This window comes from Physeter macrocephalus, chromosome 12, assembly GCF_002837175.3.
Source record: "Physeter macrocephalus isolate SW-GA chromosome 12, ASM283717v5, whole genome shotgun sequence".
Lineage (NCBI taxonomy): Eukaryota > Metazoa > Chordata > Mammalia > Artiodactyla > Physeteridae > Physeter > Physeter macrocephalus.
The window spans coordinates 48,479,487-48,497,679 of record NC_041225.1 but is presented as its reverse complement, the minus strand read 5'-3'; the positions used below and the strand labels follow the sequence as shown (position 1 = coordinate 48,497,679).

The 18,193-nt window shown below is 48.1% G+C and overlaps 1 protein-coding gene across 2 annotated transcripts in view; it reads right to left on the bottom strand.

Moving 5' to 3' along the window:
* Positions 1–6,428: 6,428 nt before the first annotated feature.
* The window catches only part of LBH (LBH regulator of WNT signaling pathway), an 87,821-nt gene continuing 76,056 nt past the window's right edge, over positions 6,429–18,193 (bottom strand). For both annotated transcript variants that reach the window (XM_055089095.1, XM_007115418.4), the window contains one exon: positions 6,429–9,053. In XM_055089095.1, coding sequence (XP_054945070.1) covers positions 8,865–9,053 — 189 coding nt within the window. In that variant the 3' untranslated portion in view covers positions 6,429–8,864. The remainder of the gene's footprint in view (positions 9,054–18,193) is intronic.

Here is an 18,193-nt window from a genome sequence, read left to right as displayed (position 1 = left end):
CTCTAGTAAAATAACCCTGGGCCTGGCCTCACCCCCTCCCCCCACTCCCCAGTGTGTGGGGAGACTGACCACTTGCAGAGCTCAAGCACTGAGGGGAACAGAGAGCCTCTCTCTTCAGCCTGGAGAGAGGACTCTGGGGGCACAGTGGGAGGTGCTTCGCGGTCAGGCCCCGCCCATAGCCAAGGGAGAGAGCTGCAGGGAAGGCCTCTGTCCTCACTCCACGCGTATCCCCCCAACCCCCATCGAGACAGGCTTCAGGTAAGCCCTCCTGGGCTGGGGCCCTCTTTTAAGATGAAAGTCCACCTGGGAGAGGTGGTGCATTCAGATCTCAAGATCTTGGCATGAATGATTTTGTACATCACCCTGTGTAAGAGTGCGGGGGAGCAGAGACCCTGGGGGCAAAGGGCCCCATTCCTGGCACCAGCACAAATGACCTCCAGCTGAAAAACTGCCCTCTAATTAGCAATCAGGAAATCAAGGCATAGCACGGCGCCAAGTAGCATGACCCCAGCTGTAGAGTGGTGTGAATCCAGCCCTCTAGACCGCATGCCCCTGCCCCGCACGGCAGAGCTGCAGAGCCCATGGGTTATTTTTATCTAACGGCGCTATTGTTGGTTGCCTGGTAGCTGCTGTGGTGGGTTCCAGCAGCACTGAACTTACAGCCAGGATTTCCTGTGCGGCTTCCTCCTCCTCCCTCATGCAAGGGTCCCTCCCTCTAGCACTCAGGAGGCAATCTGAGGGCTGCCTGGAGCTTAACCCTGGCCTTGGAGGAGGAGGCCAAGGGCATCGTGGCCTTCTTCTCTGGCTGGTCCCCTCAACACGGGCCACCCCGGCCCCGCCCTTGGGTTCCTCAGCCCCATTTCCTCTGCAGAGAAGGGTATAAAGGTACTTTTTCTAGTTGCCTCTCTCCCACCCTACAACGCTATAAGGTAAAAGCACTCACTGCTTTCTAGAAAGCCAGGTTCACTCAGTGACTCTCAAACTGTTTTGACAGCAGCACAATTTCTCATGACCCAGTACACACATCCATACATACGTAGGCATGAAACCAAGTTTTCAGGGAATAACACTTAATCTTCCCATGTCTGCTGCACTCTGATTTTTTTTTCCTGTTCTGTTCTAGTCTTTTCTATGTCATCTTTCTTTTTAAAAATTCTGGTTGCAAACCACAAATAAATCGATTTCACAACCCAATAATGATTCATGATTCAGTTGGAAAAATACTGTGCCAGATACATCTTTTGGAGCTATTTCTCTTTTCTGAATGAAGGGCACTTGAGTTTATAGAGGGCCTCTGAACTAGGTGCGGTCCTGGTTTTGGAGTTATATCCATTTTACAGAAAAGGAAGCTGAGACTCAGGCTGAGTAGCTTGTCCACGAAATCAGCCAGAGTGGGAGCATTTATGCCATGGAAATTGGCAAAAGCTTTAAATCAGGTTTTTTTGAGTTTTTTCCCTTGAGAGCCAGCTCTTACACATTTATCAGCACATCATTGATTCTAACCCTGCTTTCAGTATATTATAAAGCCCTCTGACCTCAGCTTCCTCATCTGTAAAATAACATGAAAAATGCCTACTTCATGGGAAAAACATATATTGAGTACATTCTGGTAAGTGTGAGGGACAACTGGAAGGAAACAAAAATGCAAATAATCCCATCACTTGCCACCGTAATGGGATTTGAAAGATGAGGTCCCCAAACTCCGTCTCGTATAATTTCCATCATTGCTAATTGTAGTTTGTACAGAAAAAAAAACTCTATATATAAAAACCCACACTTTGTAAAACTGTTGTGAGAGTTAGAAGAAATGATGGTAAACCTATAGCCCAGTGCTCTATAAATGGTAGCCGATATTAGAAAAGAGTGAATTCATATTTTTCTGATTGGAAATGGCAACAGAAGTAGTGCAAATTGAATTACATTGCAAAGCAGGACCTTCTATGCAGGTAAATGGGGAGAAGGGAGTGTTCTAATGAATATTCTGATACATAGGCTATAATGACAAACATATCACACATCAATCACTAATTTTCAAAATTCTAGAATAAGCTCTTTACAGCCTCGAATTTACCCAGTCCCAGTGCAGCGGTGCCCCCTCCATCTGACAGATACCTCTGGCTGGTGACACCCAGCGAAGACTCAGCCTTAGGAGAGCATGGGCTCTAATTCTGGACAGTGGCCTGGGCCTGCTTGAAACCCTCTCCTGTCCATTGCCACCCTACTCTCTGAGGCCACACAGGAAAAGTCTATATCATCATCACCATCATCATATGATAACAATGGCTGTATTAGTTTCCTGTTGTGGCTCTAACAAATTACCACAAATGTAGTGACTTAAAACAACACAAATTTATTATCTTACCGTTCTAGAAGTCAGAAGTCTGAAATGGGTGTCACTGGGCTACAGTCAATGTGTCGGCAGGGCTGTGTCCCTTCTGGAGGCTTCGGGGAGAACTGTTTCCTTGCCTTTTCCAACTTCTAGAGGTACCTGCATTCCTTGGCTGGTGGAGCCTTCCGCCATCTTCAAATCTCTCTGACTCTGGCATTCACTCCTCTGCCTCCCCCTTGTAAAGACTCCTGTGATTAGATTGGTCTCACCTGGATAATCCAGGCTCTCCCAAGCCAAGGGCAGCTGATTAGCAACCTTAACTCCACCTGCAACTTTAATTTTCACTTGCCATGTAACATAACAGAGTAATAGGCTCCTGAGATTAGGGTGTGAACAACTTTGGGAGTTGGGGGTATTATTCTGCCTACCGCAATGATTAACATTTTGAGCACTCACTATGTGCCTGCTACAGTTCTAAGCATGTTACTTGTAATACTGCATTTAAACCTCACCACAACTCTGTGAGGTAGGTACCCATTTTACAGAGGAGGAAAGTGAGGCCCAAAGAAGAAAAGTAACTCACCTAAGGTCACACAGCTAGTAAGAGGCAGGCCTGAGCTACAGATCCAGGGCCCTGAGCTCAGAGCCCATTCTCTTAGCCATAACCACACTTCAGTAATTGGAGGACAGAGGTACAAACTGAATTCTACCTAATTTAATCCTCCTTTGATGATCCAGAAGCCCCTTCAGGCAGTGACATTGCCTCAGGTCCATCAATACTGACTGCCATTTGCCACCCGGTCAGACAACTTTGGATGGGCTGACCAGTGGATTTCCAGGGGCTGGGATGCCTGATGAGCCTGCTTCCTTCCCCAGTGGGCTTCTCAGAGTGGGCAACAGTGATTCTAAACTCCGCTCTGTGATATCTGACCTCAGCTACTTCTCTTTTCCTCTACTCTAGCCCTGATGGCTTTGCAGACATTCCTCAAAAAAGTCAAGTTAATGTCTACCACAGGGCCTTTGCGTTTGCTGTCACCCACACCTGGAATCTCTACACAAAACTCAAGCATGATTTCAAACAGGTTACTGCCCAATGATCTCCTCTTTAAAAAGGAGCCAGACATCAGGCCTAGCTAGCTTGATGGGAGATGTCTCCCCCTTCCCTCTCCAATATTTCAGTGGACAGAAGGCATTAAAGTTCCCTTCTTCTCCCTGTTTCCCCCTCCTTCATGGTGAGAAATAAAAGGGGCAGACTAAGGGAGGTGCATTTGTGGGTAGGGAGCTGTCTTCACCTTGAAGCTCTCCTTGACTCTGGTGTACACACAGGACTCGGAGCAAAAAACAGGGGAGAGAAGGCAGGGGCTGGTTCCTTAGATCTTAAAGGGGAAGAGAGGTAAAACCCTGACTTGTGGAGTGCCTACTGAGTGTTCAATCTTCACATCCCTGTGCAAGAGGTACTAGAAAAGAAACCTGAAGATCCTGGACATTAAGAAACTAGCCCCAGATAACATATGGAGGGGCTGAGCAGGACTTGAATACAAGTCATGCTGAATAACACAGCAAAGGTCACCAGTTGCCACCAATGTTCCTCCTTTAGGGACAGAGGAGGTGACCTGGGGTGGAGTGGGGACAGCATTGAAGTGATTGACCAACGATGAACATGAATTTTTTTCCTAAATGAATAAATATTCTATTTAGAAAGTCACATGGAGACAATGGGAGACAGAAGACTCATGTTTCCATCCCCAGGGGATATTTGCATGTGGATGTACAATTGTTCTAACACCAATTGTTGAAAAGACTGTCCTTTCTCCACTGAGTTGCCTTGGCACCTTTGTCAAAAATCAATCATCCATTTATGTTTGGGTCCATTTCTGGACTCTGTTCCGTGGATCTATTTGTCTATTTGATGCCAATGCTAAATGTTTTGATTACTGTAACTTTGTAATAAAGTTTGAAATTGAGATTTGGGTTCTCTAACTTTGTTCTTTGTTAAAGTTGTTTGGGCTATTCTAGGTCCTTTGCATTTTCACGGGAATTTTAGAATCAGATTGCCAATTTCTGCAAAAAAAGCTTGCTGGGATTTTGATTGTGTTGAATCTATAGCTCAATGTGGAGAGAACTGACATCTTAACAACATGGTGTCTTCAGAGCCATGAACAAGGTATACCTCTCTGATTACGTAGGTCTTATTTCATATCTCTCAGTAGTGTTTTGTAGTTTTTATTGAATAGGTTTTGTACATCTTTTGTCAGATTTATCCCTAAATAGTTTATGTTTTGATGCTAATATAAGTGGAATTTTAAATTTCAATTTCCAATTATTCATTGCTAGTATATAGAAATATAGTCGGTTTTTGTATATTGATCTTAGATCCTGCAACCATGCTGAATTCACATGTCCGCTCTAGTAGATTTTTGGGGTAGGTTTCATAGGATTTTTCTACATAAATGATATCATCTGTGAATAAAGACAGTTTTCTGTGGGGCTATGTTCAAGGAGGCTGTGTTGTAATAAACTCTATCCTCAGGCTGTTTGGGGGACACAGAGGGCAATCCAAGATGAGGATGGTCAAGGCTTGAACATTATTATCTTCAGGGCAGCAGATCCACAGATCAAATGGTCTGACAGGCTAATGTTAAAATGGATTGATCTTCCACTAATATCAATTGAGCTCAGCACAGATCACTTGATTACTTATACTGTCCATGGTTAAGAGCCCAGATGTGGGCTGAGTGAAGGCAAAAATAACCAGCCTCAGGTTCAACAAATGTCCAAAAACCCTTTCCACAAAGCACCACCTTCTCTCACTCTGACCTCCATGAAGCCCCCTTCCTGGTCTCTTAGCCTTCCATCTTGCCAGCTCCAATCCCATCTCCATAAAGCCAGACTGTGTAAAAATGTAAATGATACTGCCCTAGGCCCTGCACTTAGAATAAAACCCAAACTCCTCACCCAGGCCTAAGCATCCCTCCTTGTACTGTTTCCTCCTCCCCATTCCCTCCAGTCAAGCTCATCCCAATCCTTTTCTGCCGGAAGCACTCTCTCCATGCACCTCACCCCCTTCCTCTCCTACCCCTTGTCACTTCTTCAGATGCCTCTCCTGACTCTTCCAACAGACACTTACTCTTAGAGCACCTGTTTTTCCTTTAATTTTACACTAAAGCAGTGCAAGAGCTGCGACCACTGCTATTTTGTTCACCCAAACTCTTAACTATGCCTGATAAGTCCTAGGCACTCAGTCAATGGTTTGAATGATTCCTGGATTTCTCTTGAGCTATATATACGCCCATTCATTCACTCCCAGTCTTTGTGAACAACTTTACAATATATTTTGGATGTTTCTCTTCCCTTATAAGGGCGGTTTAAAACCGTGGCTGTGAGACTTCCCTAGTGGCGCAGTGGTTAAAAATCCACCTGCCAGTGCAGGGGACACGGGTTCGAGCCCTGGTCCAGGAAGATTCCACACGCCGTGGAGCAACTAAGTCCGTGTGCCACAAACTACTGAGCCTGCGCTCTAGAGCCCACAAGCCACAACTACTGAGCCCACGTGCCACAACTACCGAAACCCACATGCCTAGAGCCCATGCTCCACAACAAGAGAAGCCACCGCAATGAGAAGCCTGCACGCTGCAACGAAGAGTAGTCCCCGCTCACCACAACTAGAGAAAGCCCACGCGCAGCTATGCAGACCCAATGCAGCTAAAAATAAATAAATAAAATTTAAAAACAACAACAACCATCATGGCTGTGTGTTAAAATCTAGGCGATTCTAAAAAATGCTAATGCCTGGACCTCACCTTAGACCAACTGAAATGCAAGTCTGTGGGGGTAGGATCCAGGTATTTGTAATTTTTTAAAGCTCTCTTGGTGACTCTGATGCACATCCAGAGTTAGAACCGCTAGCATAGAAGAAAAAAGCTGCTTTCATTCAACCAGCTGATAAAAACCATGGATGGGCTCACCCCAGAAGGGCCAGAAGGTGAGATATGTAAGGACCCTCACATGGGGCTCCACTGAACTCAGCCTCCTGCAAGAGTAGCTCCTGTGCTTTGTCTGTTCCAATGGAGCAGCAAGAAAGAAAGAAACCAGACCAGAGTGGAAAGCATTTTCAAACTTTATTTACAACTGTCACAGTGACAAAAAGTAGTTTGGAAAAAAAAATGCTAGTTTCTCCCTGAGCCTCAAAAAAGAACAGATAGAAGTTACAGGAGGTTCATCTTACAACAGGCATTTTTACTGAAATACTAGGGGGTTTTTTGTTTTGTTTCAATAGCATCAGTTAGAAATACACACAAGTTACTGAAAAAAAAAAAAGAGGAGGCCAGACAGGAGCTCAGCCACTTGTCCAAGAGCAGCTGGGTCGCCCCAAGAGGCTCGCCACTGAGGGTCCTGACTTAAGCTGTCAGCCCCTGGCCTGCTCAGACTCCACGTGACCATACAAAGGGGTCTAGCGACCGGCAAAAATAATAAACCACCCCCATAAACACACATATACACAAAGTAGATTTGTTATGCAGTTTACAAGCACGTTCCCATCAGACGGCAAGACCAGGACAGATGATACAGGGGAGCAGGTGAGAGGGGGACACAGAAACATGGGATTTTCAAAGGCAAGACCCCATCCACACAGGGAGGCACGGGATGAGAACTGCAGCTGCGGGGGTGTGAGGGTAACTGGGAAAGGCTCCCTGCAGCCAAAACAGAAGGAGAGGGAGAGTGAGAAGCCCCCTCGCAGGGCAGGCTGCAGGCCCCTCCCACTTGCTCGAGGAGCTGGAGGAAGTTATTGCCATCGGTGTGTGCAACACAAGCAGACAACACAGAGGTTGGGGGCAGAGGGGTGAGGGGGTGAGCAGTGGCTTCCCAGGACCAAGTCCTGCTGATGCGACAACAGCACACGCTGGGCCTCCTGCACCAGCGTTCTCCAGAGCCACACTAACCTTGAGGTATTAAGTACAACTCTACACTCATGTCCCAACTGGGATCAAGCTGGACTGACTGGAGCCCTGAGGGGACATGGTGGGTGCCTCCGTTGGCCGAGTTCAGCCCCAGGGAGGGTCTTGAGCTCACCTCTTGACTGCACCGTCCTGCTCTGAGATAGAGATGGTTGGAAGGGCTCGTCCTGCAATCTTTGCAGCTCCAGATGGTTCTTAACTATGACGAGAAGCTCTAAGTCCAAGCTAGCCTTCTCTTGCAACTTGCCCTTGCAGGGGTCAGGTGGGAGGTGAGGAGGGATGATGCGCCATCATCCTCGCCCCTGCATCCAGGAACACCGTGGAAGAAGCCCAAGATCTCATGACACCCTTTAGTTTCAAATTCAATCCCCAGGCTGCTGCATGAGAGCCTGTCACTGCCATCCAATAACTCCCAGGCTCTGCCAGCTCTCAGGACCTGCGTTAAAGCTCACTTCCCCCACAACAAAACAGAAAAAGCCTCCTCCGTTCGCCATTCAGCTCCCACCGGAAAAAGAGGCCAAGATCCCACGTGGGAATGGGTGCTGTGGCAGGCCAGGCTGGCTGGAATCTGCGGCAGGGCTGGCAGCCACCCGGCCTGACCGCTGTGCCAGGGCTGGGAGGGTGGAGACGAGGAGGAGGAAGGGCCAGCCTGGGGGAGCCCACCACTCTGTGCCTCTGCCCAAAGGGAAAGCAAGTCTGGGGGGAGCAGGTGGGGATGGACCTGGGTGTCCAAGCATCTCCATCGGCCCTCCAACAAGGGTGGGAAGGGCTCTCGCTACTTCCAGAAGGGCTGGGGGGCAAAAAGGATAAATCAGGGGAGCGCTCAACATTGCAGCCTCTTTAAAAACCTCCAGATTACAGGGCCACGCGCACCTGCTAGGGCCTGAGGGGAGGGTCCGGAGAAGGAAACGGGAGGCGTTCCTGGCATCGGCATCACCTCCAGCTGGCTTTGCAGGTAGCCAGCCTCCACTGCTCTCCTCTGCCTGCCTCCCCGTTATAGACCAACACACCTGAAACAAAAACAAAGGCTGGCAGCGGGCAAAACTAGAGAGAGATGAAGACTTTGTTGTCTGATGTCCCAGCAGCCAGAGCGAATGCTTGCTGGGTAGGTACTTCCTGGCTGCACTTCTCTGCTCAATGTTTTCTTTAAAATGTGTATTTTCTCTTTCATCTCCTGTTTGTTTTCTTGTCCCAGACGTTCCTTGCTAGCTTTGCACATCCCCCCACCCCACCCCACCCCCAGAGCCCACTGGAATCCCACGGCTGCCCCAGGCCTGCTTGAGTTCAGATAAAGATCTCCAAGACGCCCGCCTCCCCACACCCCCCAACCCCTGCTCTAAGCAGCTTCCTTTCTCAAAGGTCTGGCATGTTGTCGCAGAGGGCTCCGCTGCCCGACATCTCAAAAAAGGAAAAGAAAAGAAAAGAAAACCAACTCAGTGATTTGCAGGTGCAAAACGGAAGCCATCATCTGACTTTTTCAGAACTACTGTGGCTCATGCTCTCCTTCCATGGTAGCGGGAAAGAACACAGTTCAGGTACAGATGCTGTCTGGTGTGACCCTGTGGGAGCCGGCGTGGACTCTACTGTTCCTTGTCTTCGTTCGGTGTCTCTTCACAGTTACCCTGCGCATCCTCCTGGACCAAGAACTCCTCGGGGGGCCACCGGAGCTCCCCGCTCTCTACCTCCCCCTCTGTGGGCTCCACCACGATGGAGGGAAGACGGTCCTTCAGTTTGCAGCAGCGGTCGAAGTCTGACGGGTCAGGGAAGATCTGAAATAAAAGCAGAGAACCCCATCATGTACACGTGCAGGACCGAGCCCCGCTATACACCAGAGACCGTGCTACGCCCCTGGGATACTGGGGAGCAGCAGGTGGGATACTGCAGAGCAGCAGGCAGGAGCCAGGGAACAAACTCTGGGGCCACAAAGGAAACCCAGACTAATCCTGAAGCTGAAAGTTTTCATGGCAGTGCCACCAAATTTGTGTTTGTACTTTTTGGTTTTGTTTTCAGATAGAAGAACTCAAAATCATGTCCACAGTGAGTCACATCTCCATTTGCAGCAAGCATTTTACTCTAGAAGTACAATGCATACAACAGGTGCCATAACATTCAATTCCTCCCAGGATAATTATTGGCACCTACCAGGTACTTTACATATATAATTTGGACCCAACACAGTCAGGCAGAAACATAGGTGCTGCTCACGTCACCTGAAAGAATCCCAGGAGATTCCTGGAGAAGGAGGGTGCCCAAACCATTCAGCCTGCAAACGAGTAGTGGTAGAATGGGATCAAACCCAGGTCTGTTTGACTCCCAAGCTCCGTGGCCAATACCACGCGCCCCTCAAGGAGACGGGTTCTGATCTCGCTGTAGCTGTAAAGTCAGAGTCAAATCAGGGTTGAAGGCATGGCCCCAGACACAGGCACATGGGAACATAATCCCAGGCTCTTTATTCACCTATAACCAACACCTGGCTCCTTGACGGCTCTACACCAGAAACAGTCTACTTCTCTTTCCAGAGTCCTGTCAACGAGGTTCCTTTTTCTGATGCCTACTGTGTGTCCTGACCAGAGCTGGGAGAAACCCCAAACCAGGCTATAAAATCCAGGCTCTGCGGGTTCCCTTTGCACACACTGCCCTGTGGCTACAGCTGACCCAATTCTTTGCCCAGCAGCTTAAGTACTTAATCCGATGGGCTGCTGGTCTCTTGCCACACACAGCCCTCGGGGACACGCCAGAGAGCCGGAGAGAGGAGACTGTCTGGGAGGCTGGGGCTCACAGAATCACACGGCACCTGCAAGGCCATCTCTTCCAACCTCTCCATTTGATAGATAAGGAAACTGAAGCCCAGAGGGGTCAGGAGACTAGCTCAGGGTCACACAGCTTGTTGATGGCAAAAGAAAGGAAAGCAGACCCTGGAGGGGGTAGAGACACACATTTGAAGAGATCCCGGGGGGTTCCCTGTGCCTGGCTCTGTTCCTTGGAGGTAGTAGAAGTGCTCTCCTAGAAACTCAGGCCTTCCCAGCTTCTGGGGTGTTACGAGGGTACCCAATCTTACTGCACCTAGCCCCACGCAGTGCTGTCCCCATCAAGTCCCTGATCATGTCAGGGGCCACGTGGGGCTTCTGGGAATCAGGGGCCTCAACACAACCTCCCCAATCCCTGCAGACGAGTGATTATTAACCATTTATCCAATAAAGCCCTATTGCTGGGGGATTAAGTCTTAAGCCAGCTGCACAACCAGGCATCATTAAAGACTTAACGAGGCTTATAAACAGTATCGTAATGGCGGCCAGGAGGAAAACAAGGCAGGGAGGGGCTAGGCTAGTGGGGTGAAGGGAGGCACGGGGAAAGATGACGCCCCCCTGCGGGCTTTCTCTTCCCGATGCAGCCAGCCCTGCAGGTCTGCCCCTGGACTGGGCTCTGCGCACAGACCCACATGCCGAGCAGGGAGAAGGTCAAGTGGCTTACTTGGGCCCCTCCTCACTTCTCTCCTGGGGAGCCGGAGCCCCCTGCTGTGGGTGAGGACACAGGTGCCCTTCCGAGCACAAGCCTTGGGCGTGGGTGAGGGGAACCCCACGAGTGGAAAGTATGCTACAGTTTACAAAGCTTTTTCAGATGTCACCTCCGGTAGGCCTCCCCTTCCCCCACCTCCCCCGCTGCCCAGGAGCAGAGAGACCCTGGGGCTCTGAGGGTCACAAGGAAGAGCCAGGATTCAAACCTAGATCTCCTGTCTTCAGCACCTGTGCCTTTTGAACAATGAATGGACGCCACTGGGTCAACATGCCCACTTCACAGAAAACTGACCAGGGAGGGTGGGCAAGACCCTAGGCTTTAATGGCCCATTTGGCAGTTCAGGCCCTAGGATGACCATCTGGGCAGCTAGGTCCAGAAGATGAGCTGCCCAGTCCAAACAGTTGTTCTAAATCTTCAAGGACAGAGCTGCGAAATATCAAGAGGGCATGGACACCTGGCCCGAGACAGCCCTGGGCCCCTGCCTCTACCCTCTGACCTCAAGCCCAGGGCTGGGCCTATGCTGTGACTCCCTGGCTGAGAGAGGGGGCACCCGGCTCCTAACTATGATCGCCCACGCTGAGGAAGAGCCAGAGAGACAGGCAGCGGCAAGGCCAGCAGAGAGAGGAAGAGGACAACAGGGGTGGAGAGCATATGATTTTGTTCTATGCTGGGAATGTGTCTTTAACTAAAAGTAGGGGGAAAAGTGTTAGAATAAGGATGCTGCTGATGATGGAAGATATGCCAGGCACATTTGCTGAGCAGAATCTCAATCTTCACAATAATCCTCTTAAGTATGCAGTGGTGTGATCACTATTTATAGATGAGGAAACTGAAGCACAGAGAGGGCAAGTGACTTACTCAAGGCCACAGAGCCAGGAAGCGGCTGAACGGGGACCCAAACTCAGACACACAGGACTTCGAATGAGGCGCTCATTTGACAACACATAGTGTCAGGCCACATCAACCCTGACATCACTTGTACAACCCTAACCAAGACCCCTCAAACGCCCGGGCCTCAGTTTCTCTTTTTAAGAAGTGAAGTGGCCTTCTGGTCTCACTAGGTGGGTGCAAATCCTGGGCAAATACAGAGATGATAAAATGCTTTGAAGACATATGCTAAATTCAAATTGGAATGTCCTCTTTGGAGCAGTTTCAACAGAATTGTGAGAGCAGTCTCCAACAGCAGTTTCAAACTCCAAGCAAGAGGCAGCAATACTAACACAGTAATTAAAATAACTCCAGACAATGCCTTTCATACCGGGAGCCACACAATTAAGTCTTTTAAGTCCTTGGGGGAAGTCTGAGCATTGAACTTCTGATACTGCTTACTTGCCAGAGAACTTTGCTCCCTGAATTGCTCAAAGCAGGCGCCATGGAAAAAAAAACTTTTTTTTCTTTTACAAAGCCTGTTAATTACATTTAAAAAAATCACTATAATAATCTAACCCTCCCATCAGAGATTATATTGTATTATCAGATAATACCAATTTATGCCTCTGAAAATTGTAGCTCTCTCCAAAGACAAACAAAACGCACCCAGAACCAAACAGCTTCTCATTTCCTCACATCCAGACAGAAAGCCTTGCAAAGCAAAGCTGAGTATTTTGCCAGTACAATCTTATCTCTGACAGCTGCCTAAGAGGCTGACCCCAAGGAGGTCAAGATTTTTCCACTAAGTCATGCTTTTTAATCATCTAGGCAGCAGAAAAATGAGAGGTTGCAACGGCAGTTTGACGGGGTGGGGAAGGCAGTGGAAAAAAGGACTCAAGTCAGATTTGCCAAGCACATGACAGGTAGAGTTGGGGCAGCAGGCCAGCCCAGCATGCTGTTTGCCTGCAAGAACTGGCCAGGAATAAAGCACTGCCCCTGTTCCAAAAAGAAACTGCTTCTGGTTAAACCTCTTACCCCAAAGCGCCCCTTCTCCTTGGACTGGAGAAGGGAAAAAAATCCTTTTCGTTTCTCTCCGAAGCAAAAGCCTCCTCTCTAAGGTGTCCAGAAAGGAAGATGGGGAGGCTCTGAGAAGCATTTCCCACCCTCACCCTCCAGGGCAGGACAGATCACAGAGCATCCATCCTAGCTGTGATTCTCTCAGCCCTGCCTCTTCCTCTGTCCATCAACACTGGACTCCACATCCAGCTGTTACTCTCGGCTGCCAGGGCTGATGGCTTGGATGAAACTAATAGACACCAAGTTCCCTCCTTTGCAAATGACTTCTTGGAGATCACATGCACCAAGAACATCCCGGGTCCCTCATGTCCCACTGTGGGGAACAGCAGGCATTCAAACTTGGTTATGGTCAGTTTTATAGGGGACACTTCTTCAAAGGCATCCTTTGCCAGGTGGCCTCCAATCCCAACAGGATCTGACATTTTGGGAACTCAAATGAGTTCACTCAAAAGGTCAAAGGAGGGGCTTCCCTGGTGGCACAGTGGTTTTAAGAATCCGCCTGCCAATGCAGGGGACACAGGTTCGAGCCCTGGTCCGGGAAGATCCCACAAGCTGCGGAGCAACTAAGCCCGTGTGCCACAACTACTGAGCCTGTGCTCTAGAGCTCGCGAGCCACAACTACTGAAGTCCGTGCGCCTAGAGCCTGTGCTCCGCAACAAGAGAAGCCCCCGCAATGAGAAGCCCACGTACCGCAACAAAGAGTAGCCCCCGCTCACCGCAACTAAAGAAAGCCCACACGCAGCAAGGAAGACCCAACGCAGCCAAAACTAAATAAATAAAATAAAAAATTTTAAAAAAAGGTCAAAGGAGCTTTAGGACCTTCTAGGAAGAAACGGTCTGTGAGATGTAGTTTGGATGCCAATACACCGGAATTTCTGCCTGTAGATCAGAGCTGTCCAACAGAACTTTCCGCAATAATGGAAATATTTTCTATCTGCACTGTCCAATGGTAAACACCAGCCACATGTGTCTCTTAAGCACTTGAGGCTAAAATTTTTAATTCCCTTTCATTTTAATTAATATAAATTTATATGAAATATGTAAAGTTAATATAAATTGAAATAGCTACACAAATAAATAGATAAATATGAGGACAGTGAAAGCAGGACTGTCCAGGAAAGCTCAGGATGTTTGGCTAATAGACCGACATGGGAGGCCTCAGAGCAGAGAAGTCTGGGGTTGAAGGTGAGCTCCTGGAGATGAGGAATTAGTCAGCAGGCTTTTGTTGAAAGTATAAAAGTCGCCGGTCAGTCGGCTCCCATTTCACCCACTGAGGGGAACTGAAAGGTAATACCAGGGCTCCAAAGGCCCGAAATTTGGGGGCCTAGCTATCGACTGTCTGCCTCTAAGCCAGGTGACCTAAACCTGGCTGCCTCTGGGGTGGGAGAGGAGAGAGATGCCTGGCACCTAGGATGGAAAATGTGAGCGACTCTGGTTGGAGCAGCCCTCCCCTGTGTGCGTGCAGCCCTGAGCCATCACCCCTGACAAACAACCCGAGCTGGCCACAAAGAAGGTGGAGGGCTCGGCAAAGAGCTGAGATGCTAATAGGGAAAGCGGACACCAGCAGGTAGAGGAGATGAAAGGTGGTTAACTAGATACAAAGGGCTAATTACCAGTTCTGCAAGCTGAGACCCAGGGAGCTTGGCCATCCTGCTCCTCTTTGCTGGGGTGGAACAGAGGAAAGAGGCGTGCTGGGGTGTGGGGGGAGGGAGAGGGCAGGTGGGACAGAGGGCCTGCGATGAATCACCAGGTGGCTCTCCAAGGCCCCAAGAGGGATCTGCCTCAGCATCCAAAACCACACAGTGTGTCTCTCCCCTCTCTGGTTCCAGAGGAGGGGGTAGAAATCAACCTCAAACCTGTGATGGAAAATCACCACTCCCACAGGTAGACCAGGAGTCTGAAAGATCTGGCTTTTCCCTTGTGCCCATGCCTTATTATCTCTATGACTGGGGTCAAGTCGTTTTAACTTCTCTGAGCCTCAGCTGCCTCCTGAGTAAAATGAGGAAGGGATTTCCACTCTACAGTATTGTTGAAAAGATTACATGATGCTTCAGGTTGAGTGCCAGCACAGAACCCAACAGGCTCAAAGATGTGGAGGCCCATCACCCTCCTTTCCTCATTTATAAATTGGGATTACTACTAATTCCCATCTTATAGGGCTTTGGAGAGAATTAAATACAGGTATGTCTGAACATGTTCTATAAACTTTAAATTCCTAATGATGGTTCTTATTAGGTAAAGCTGGGGTCCCCAGGGAGCATTTTACAGTAAGGCACTGGAACGTCTGTAGCTGTGGCTTGGGACAGGAGGAAATCAGCAGCACTCCTGGGCTTGTGCTCGCAAAGTCTAGGCCAGGTTCTTTGGACAAATGGTTCATCACTTCTCCTACAGTACCTCTTTTCCCAGGGCATGGGTTAGGCCAGCTGGAATGGAAGCCACTGCCTTGTCCAGATCCTGGCCTTCCAGTGGAAGCCCCTGCAGCGTAAGTCTCCCCATTACGCATCCTCCCCTCCTTCCCCCAGCCTACTCTAGGGGCCTGCAGCCTGGGTTTCTTATTTTTCCTGGAGAATAACAATGGATTGGCCTTGTGTGTTTATTCATTCCTAGGAAGGGCTGGTTTATAACAATGGGCAGATCTCTACCAGCATCCTGCTCTGCCAAAGGCCGAGTGAATGAGAGGCAGCTAATTCAAAAGAAAAGTACACCCTGCTTTTTGTCCCCTAACAATACGTGAAGGCAAGAAATAGGTTCTTTGAAATCCTTGCCTCCTGCTAGTTTATCATCATCATCATTATTTGCATTTTACTGACTTTTCAAAGTGAAATGTGGCTGGCAAGAACAGAAAGAATTATAGCAAAGGGGCACAGTGGCTACTGCCTGGATTCAGGGGATGGGGAAGAACATTCTCCCATCTCCACTCAGATGCTAATGACCTCATTCTCCATCCTTGAGACTCACGTCCCTCAAATCTCCCCTGGACTGGGGTTATAGACTATCCACCTCACCCTCTCCTACACTCCTCTGGTGTCTCTAATCCTACAGGAGACTTGAGCAGAGATTTGGGGCTTTATAACAACTGTTGGATCTCCTTCCTTTGGATTAAAGATGCTTAAGCCTCCAGCCTTGAAACTTAAAAGAAAAGGAAATCCTCTGGATAAACACCATCTTTCATAAACATCTCTCCAACACACACCCATCCTGCAAGTCAGGAGTTCCAAATTCCAATTAATTAGCACTAATTGCTGCAGATAATTCGGGCCCAGTGAGCTGATGGGGCTTTTGCAATGTTACAGAACATCTCTCAAAGTTCTCCAGGGTGGAAAGAAAACACTGCAGCTATCTGGCATAGGATGATTTCAAATACCCCCATCCAAATATCCCCCCTGACTATCTCATTATTGCCCTTTGAAAAGAAGACATGCTTCCCAGCCATCTCTGGGCCTTGGATGAGAGAGAGGATGGCCTCTCTCTCTCTCTCTCTCTCTCTCTCTCCTGCTGGTGCCACCCAGGTGTCCCACAGCCACACACCCTCTCTCAGAAAGCCCAGACTGACAGGGCTGCCATTTCCAACCATTCCCTCATTCTTTGTTTTGGAGACAAAAATCTTGAATATTTAGCCTGGTCCCATAGCCTCCCATTCTTCTTCTTGTCTGGGGTTCCCCTACTACATGGCTTCCAAAACCATCGCTGGATGGAAACCACTCTCAAGTCTCTGAGGACTTGCTTACAGCCCAGCCCCAGGGCCCTGCTTGGCCTTCAGTCACCACGACCTCTGAAGCACACTACCAGGCCAGCCTGCTTCAAGACTTACACTCTCTCCTGATTCTCATGACCCTGCTCAGGTTCACCTGACCTGTCTAACCTCACCTTCCCTTGTGCCCTCCCCGGACTTGGTGTCACCCTAGGCTTTTCTCTGGACTCAGGCAGCTTCCTGACTTCCACTGTCCATCTTAGGCTGAGGATTCCCCAATCCACGGCTTCACCACCCTTTCCACCATCTGTGAAAGTCTCCACTTGGATGACATCCGTCACCTCCAACTCACCTTTTCCCAAAGTGAGGTCATCAGCTAGTTTATATCTTTCTTTGAGTTAAAAACTTTTCTCCCCCTCTCCAACAGGAAGCCTTGCTTGATAGTAGGTCCAGTAAAAGAGGCCTGGAGATTATAGTTGATCGCAACTGCAGTATTGATATGAAAACATTGAAGCAAACAGGGCTATGTTCCTAGAGTTCCGCTAATCTCATGGAGGCCATCTACACCATCTGTGCTAACAGGGAGGTGATGCCCAGCTGGCGTCTGATCAGACACATTCTGTTCAGTCTAGAGCAGTGGTTCTCAAAGCTTAATTCCTGAGCTCCTTTCAGGGACAGAGTGTCCATGGAGTTAAAATATTTTCTTAGTAATACTAAGATGTTATTTGCCGTTTTTCCTGTGTTGATACTTGCACTAATGGTATAGAAAGCAACGGTGGGTGAAATTGATGGCACCTGAGGAAGAATTAATGACGGCGGCAGCAGCAAACTGTGCTGGTAGTCACTGTATTCTTCACCTCCCACTCGCAATTAAAAAAAAAAACTTCATGTCCTTGATGAAGCAGTAAAGATTAATTTTTATTAAATATTGACTGTTAAGTACATGTTGTTTTAATATACTCTGTGATGAAATGCAAAGTCGGCATACAACACTTCTGGTGCACATCAGAGCACAGTGGTTGTCTCGCAGGAAAGCATTTATGGGATTGAGTTGCAAGCTTAACTAGCCGCTTTTTCCATGGGACACCATTTTTAGTTGAAAGAATGACTGACCAATAACCATGGTTATTCAGACTTGGGTATTTGGCAGACCTGAGCCTGATATTTCAAAGAAAATGAGCCTGATATTTCAAAGAAAATGACTGATGGTATTTGTTATCTATGATAAAAACTGAGGTCTCTAGCAAAAATTAGAATTTTGGAAAACTTGTATCAGCCACCATAACCTTGACAGTTTCCTATCACTTGAAAAATTTCTGATGAGACCAGTGGAGATATTAACTAATGTGATTTTTTTGATATTATGTAACAAAATGTGTTAACTTTGGAAGATCTGCCTAACTCAGCGAACCTATATTTTCCAAATGATCAGTACAGCATGTTATGAAACCAAGCATGGGTAAAAGATTTGTTCAAAGTGCAAGATAGGCTAATGAATTTTAATGTAAGAGTACAGAAAGTTCATTGATAAGGTTTCAGATTCCACATTACCACTAACCTTTAAGAAACTATCACTTACTGAGTTTTGCCAAAATATCAAAGAAAAATATATGAAAAGGCTACTAAAATATTTCTCCCTTTTCTAAGTACATATCTGCATAGGCCAGATTTTCTTCATGTACTTCAACCGACACCAATCACAACAGATTGGAAGCAGAAGCAGATGTGAGACTCTAGCTGTCTTCTATTTTTTTA